A 6000-nucleotide genomic window follows, 5' to 3' on the forward strand; every position below is an offset into this window, starting at 1 on the left:
CGGAGCCCGCCTCTGGGAGGGGAGGAGACAGGACAGGCACAGGCACGGAGGGGCGCGGCTGCAGCCCCTCCGCTGGCGGCTGGGGAGAGCAGGGCCACCAGCTGGGGAGGCTGCCTGGGTTCAAAGAGTCTTTTCTCCGTGACACACTCAGAGTCCTCTGAAAATGACCTTCTCCACCTATCTTCCAGGGGCAGATTCTCTGTCGTTAAGAAATGCGATCAGAAAGGCACCAAACGCGCAGTGGCCACTAAGTTTGTGAACAAGAAGTTGATGAAGCGCGACCAGGTCACCCACGAGCTTGGAATCCTGCAGAACCTCCAGCACCCGCTGCTGGTTGGCCTCCTCGACACCTTCGAGACCTCCACCAGCTACGTCCTGGTTCTGGAAATGTGCGTACACGCCCGCTGCCTCTCCTCTTTCTAGCGCTCGGCCTCGACTCCAAGTGGTCTTGCTGTTTATTCTCTGAGAAGTATAGAAATCAGGATGTTAGGATTCACAGAACTTCTAAAAAAGCACGTCTGCTCTCAGAGACCACAGTTCTAGAGCTTTCCAGCAATGCTAGAGGGAAGTACAGCTGCCTGACGAGGAAGCACAAGCCTAGCATCCAAATGCTCCCCCCCCACCAGGCTCCCTCGGGGGTCTCAGCCAACCTGGAGATGCCCCCTGGTTCCCAAAGGTCCCGAGAGGCCAGGCCTCTGCGGACCACGACCCTGCTCGTGCTCTCAGGCTGACCTGGTCCCACGTGTCTGCCCAGCTGGGCGAGCCCGGCTGGTGGGCGCCTGCAGTGGGCCGGCTGAGACCTGCTCACGTCCGGTGCTTCAGCATGCAGCTCTGCCCCGGGGCCCGTCCTGCCCCTCCAAGGGTGATTAGAATGGGAGCGTAGCTGCGCCCTCTGGAGGCGGGTGGCTCCCCCCAGGGCAGCCCGCTGGTCCCCGTGGTACATACTGGGCCCTGTGTGCCATCTCAGGAAACATTTGCGTCGTTTAAAGGTAAAGTGTGAGAGCTCTGACCCAAGAGCAGGGGGCCTCAGCCTGGGGACATTTTGCCCCCCAGGGGACATTTGGCAAAGTCTGCAGACGTTTTGCTGGTCACAGCTCACCGCCCCGCAAGGCACAGGGCGGCCGTGCAACAAGAGGACCGTTGTCCCAAAGGATCAGTAACACCGTGTTGAGAAGCCCTGCCCTTAGAACATTCTGGTCTCTCTGAGATACCTCGTCATGTAGCTTTGTTGAATTTCCTAGTTCTCCTTTTCAGGGGGGGTCATTTCATACATTTCCTTGGATTCCTGAGTCCGTTTCCATCGGCCGGAGCGCCATCTTTTGTGCCATTTCCTAGTTCTTTTTTTTTTTTTTTTTTTTTTGCGGTACGCAGGCCTCTCATTGTTGTGGCCTCTCCCGTTGCGGAGCACAGGCTCCGGACGCGCAGGCTCAGCGACCATGGCTCACGGGCGCAGCCGCTCCGCGGCACGAGCCTGTGTCCCCCGCATCGGCAGGCGGACTCTCAACCACTGCGCCACCAGGGAAGCCCCATTTCCTAGTTCTTGACACGTTGTTGGGAAGAGTGGGCCTGGCAGGAGGGCCAGCCGTGGAGCCGCGCGGGGCGTGGTCACAGGGACCGTGAGCTCCTCGCTCGCGGGCACTCCCTTGAGGCCCCGCACCCGCCATCCCATTGGTCACATCCGTAAAGACTTTGGAAGTGCGACCGCATCACAGCCTTCACGGGTGCAGCTGCTGCAGGGCCCTCGGCGCCAGGTCGAGCCTCAGCCTCGCTCGCTGCCGACCCCAGGCAGGGAATGTTTCGAGGGTGTCCCCGCCCAGGGCTCCCGCTGGCCGCTGGAGCATCTCTGTGGGCCTGTCCAGCCCTCTCTCTGGCCTAGCAAGCCTCCCAGATGGCGGAGGGAGCAGGAAAGGCCTCCGCCCTCCCCAGCTGCCCCCAAGGCTGGCCATCGTGTGCGAAGGGCAGGTCGGCAGACCTGGGGCTCATTTCTCAACCTTGGCTCCCGTGGACGCTCAGCGACTTGAAGGATTGTTATGGGGCTAAAACGATGTCCAGGCAGAGGCCTGGCCCCTGTGGGCCCTCAGTACCGGGGAAGGTGCTTTCTGGCTCTAGAAGCTTGGTGACTGAAAGCCTCTGCTCATCTTCCCCAGGGAGTTTCAACAAGAAAGAGAGGCCTAGAGTCCTTGTCAGAAATCTCCTGCAAGACCTCGGTTTCTGGTTTACGTTTTCAGTGCATCCAGCTGTCATTTCTTTTCACTGGAAACTAAATGGTTTGGCCTCATCATTGCTGTTAACAGGGTTAATGTTTGTAACAGACTACTTCCTACCGAAGTTCCCTTGATTGCTCGACATTACCAAACAGGTGGCTGATCTTTCCATAAATTTCTGTTTTGCAAAGAGGGCAGCCTAGCCCAGTGTTCAGGGAGGCCGGGGCCAGACCACCTCCTTGCAAGTCTAGCCTTCCCTTATGAGCTGTGTGACCTTGGGAAAGTTACATACCTTCTCTGTGCCTCCGTTGCCTCATCTGTAAAATGGGGACCATAAATCACTCTTCCCAGAGAGTTGTCGTGAGGATTTAGTGAATTGATAGAAAGCACTTAGTCCCTGGCACAGGGCTGCTCTGTATAGGTGTTTTTTAAACGTTAAAAGCAATTTCACAGTAGGAAGACTTTGAGTCCAACATGAAGCCCTCACTGTGTTGTCTGTGTCTTAACGTTCTCTCATTCAGCCGTCACATGACCCATTTTCCAAACGACGAGACTAAGGCTTGGGGAGGTGGTCTCACATTATCCCCTCCTCCAGCAGCCTGGTGGGGGCGGGGTTGGGGAGCCTGGGTGCACCCATCTCTGCCTCCCAGTTCCCTCTGTGGGTCCAGATGCCGTGTTTCCCACTTGTGCCTCCACAGTGAGCTTAAAAAGAAATCGCCCCTTGATCCCGTCCTGCCTTCAGGTAGAGGCATGATCCCCAAAAGCTGACAGAACAGTGACAGCGGGGCACGGAGGTGATGCGTATATCGCAGGAGACGGGTCTGAAGTGACCGACCCGCACCGTAACGCGCATTCCTCCCTCTGCAGGGCTGACCAGGGACGGCTCCTGGAATGTGTGGTGCGATGGGGAAACCTCACGGAGGGGAAGATCAGGGCATATCTGGGGGAGGTTCTGGAAGCCGTCCGTTACCTTCACAACTGCAGGATAGCACACCTGGACCTAAAGGTTAGTGGGGCCCCGGGGACGGGAAAGCTGAGGGACCCCAGCGCGGCCATGCGGGATGCAGAGCCCACTCTCGGCCTGTCCTCTGAAGCCAGGCCAGGAGCCCGCGGGGACTGGGGACCAACACAAGGAGTGGGAGATGGGAGCAGTGATTTCTAATCTCTGTTTTTAAACGTTGGATATACATAAACAATAAAGTACCAGGTAAATGTGTGAGCTCTTCAGACATTTCTTGCGATTTCAGGGGGTTCCTGTGAGTGTCGCTGGGTCGGGGTGGGGCTGGAGCAGGGTGACGGAGGCGGGAGGCGGAGGGGCACTGCTGCCACCGCCGGGAGGGAAGTGAATCCCCGGCTTCACTCACCGGCACAGTTTAACACAGCAGCTGCGCGTGACAGTTGCGGAGAAGTCAGGGCAGCTTCTGCTCTGGGTTGCCTCTGTGTCCTCCTCCCGAGGGCTTTGTCCTGTTTTGCACGTGGACGGTCGGCGCCAGTCGACCTCGTAGATTCCTGGTGAGCCTTGCACCTCAGCTTGAGATTGGGGTTGCCGGAGTGGATGACGGTTGTCTTGTCCTGTCTCCTAGCCCGAAAACATCCTAGTGGATCAGAGTTTAGCCAAGCCAACCATCAAACTAGCTGACTTTGGAGATGCTGTCCAACTCAACACGACCTACCACATCCACCAGTTACTGGGGAACCCCGAATTCGCAGCCCCCGAAATCATCCTGGGGAACCCGGTCTCCCTGACCTCAGACACGTGGAGTGTTGGAGTGCTGGCCTATGTGCTTCTCAGCGGCGTGTCCCCCTTCCTGGACGACAGCGTGGAAGAGACCTGCCTGAACATTTGCCGGCTAGACTTTAGTTTCCCAGATGACTACTTCCAAGGAGTGAGCCAGAGGGCCAAGGACTTCGTGTGTTTCCTCCTGCACGAGGACCCTGCCAAGCGTCCCTCGGCTGCGCTGGCCCTCCAGGAGCAGTGGCTGCAGTCGGGCCACGGCCATGGCCACGGCAAAGGCGCGGGCGTCCTCGACACGTCCAGACTGACCTCCTTCATTGAGCGGCGCAAACACCAGAACGATGTTCGACCGATTCGTAGCATTAAAAACTTCTTACAGAGCAGGCTTTTGCCTAGAGTTTGACCTATCTTGAAGTCCTTTCTCATTCTCTTTCACCTGCCAATCAGCTGTTCATTTGAATTTTGAAGAGAAACACAAACCAACATAACTGATCAGCTGCCGTACGTTCATCGTGTGAAATTGCATTCCGAGTGAGCTGTGCTCGGCAGTGCCTGGGACTCGGGCTGCAAGCTGTGCTGGGGTGGAGGACCTTCTCGAACACTCTGCGGGGGCGGAGACAGCATTGCTGTGTCACAGTCTTTTATTCAGTTTTCTGCAAAAAAAATAAAAAGAAACTTTTTTAAACGAACATGAGTAGAATTTTACAAATTTAACATTTTCCAGGATTTCTTCAAGGAAGCGAAATGCCTATGTTCAACCACTGGTGTTAACGAACAAAACAGAGATACTGGACACCTCTGGGGAAGACCCCGGCCCCAGCGGCGGCCGTCTCCGTGGCCTCGTCCAGCTCGGGGTCCACCTGGCTCTGAGCTTTTCCAGCTGCCTGGTCTGTGTGCCTCTGGCCCCTACGCCAGACCAGGCTTCTGAAACGTGCATTCAACCTCAAACTTTTGCATAAAAATAGAATGAATCGTTTTGCTCTGACGAAATGTAGGCCTTACTTGTATATAAGACTGGTCCTGCCTTCGGTCTGTCCTTCCCCCACCCCCCCGCTCCCCGCCTCCTGCCCGGGGCTTCCTCTGGGGGTCCGAGGGGTCTGCCCACCCACCGAGGACATCAGGTTGGCTCCTGCCCCTCTGCCCCTCCCCACACGTCCCACCCCCAAGCCGTCAGTCAGATTGTTGAGCAGTATACAGTCAGATGAAAATACTGTAAATGCACTCATTGGGGTTTTTTTGGTTTTATTTCATATCATGTGCAATGTTGTGGCTTTAACATTTTATGCAACTATTTATGAAGACCTCTGTTGTACCTGTAATAAATATATAGAAAAAGCACATACTTCGTACGGTGAGCTTTATGGTTTTGTGCGTGTGTCGGGGGGGGGTGGGAGGGGGGGTCTTTGCCCTGTGCCATCGGTTCAGAGAGATTAACTCTTCGTGAAATTTGTCAGTTTTGAGGACTGTAAAAAGTGATTTCATACTCTGAATATAAAACTGGATAATAGGGTAATGTTTTAAATTTTATTATGCTATTATTCAGAATGCCAAAGTATTATTTTTTTTCTCCCAAAATCAGTCTGGACATTTCCTACTTTTTAGACTTTTTGACATTCAACTTTCGGTACAAAAATTGGCTGGATTTTGAGCTTTTGGTAAGAAATAAAAGCCAATCAAGCAGTAGCCGCCTTGAGGCTGGCATTGGCGTCTGTGGCACTGTGGCAGAATTCACGCTGGTGTGGGAGGCCCTCAACAGAAGACGCTGCGTTTCTGGGCACGCTTGAATTTTTCTGGATGTCTTTTTATCCTCGTTGTGTGAAATACACTAAAAAAAAAAAAAAAAAAAAAAAGCCCGCTTCCCAAGCCAGCCAGACACCTGGGTCTTCAGCCATGAACTGGCGTAGTTGAGCTTTGCAGCTTCCAATGTATTTTATTTATTCTTTTGTTGGGTTTTTGTTTGTTTCTTGTAAAATTGTACAGAAACTTTTTAAAAGAAATTGGATTCAAAACTGGATGTGTATTCGTAACCTCACAACTTTTATTTGTGTATTGTTTCTTTTA

General features: G+C 54.2%; 1 protein-coding gene across 8 annotated transcripts in view; it reads left to right on the plus strand.

Moving 5' to 3' along the window:
• TRIO (trio Rho guanine nucleotide exchange factor) overlaps positions 1–5277 on the plus strand; it is a 371525-nt gene extending 366248 nt beyond the window's left edge. For all 8 annotated transcript variants that reach the window (XM_030856581.2, XM_060295665.1, XM_030856580.2 and 5 more), the window contains 3 exons: positions 189–389; positions 3072–3210; positions 3788–5277. In XM_030856581.2, coding sequence (XP_030712441.2) covers positions 189–389; positions 3072–3210; positions 3788–4342 — 895 coding nt within the window. In that variant the 3' untranslated portion in view covers positions 4343–5277. The remainder of the gene's footprint in view (positions 1–188; positions 390–3071; positions 3211–3787) is intronic.
• The last annotated feature ends 723 nt before the right edge of the window (positions 5278–6000 follow it).

This window comes from Globicephala melas, chromosome 3 (assembly GCF_963455315.2).
Source record: "Globicephala melas chromosome 3, mGloMel1.2, whole genome shotgun sequence".
Classification (NCBI taxonomy): domain Eukaryota; kingdom Metazoa; phylum Chordata; class Mammalia; order Artiodactyla; family Delphinidae; genus Globicephala; species Globicephala melas.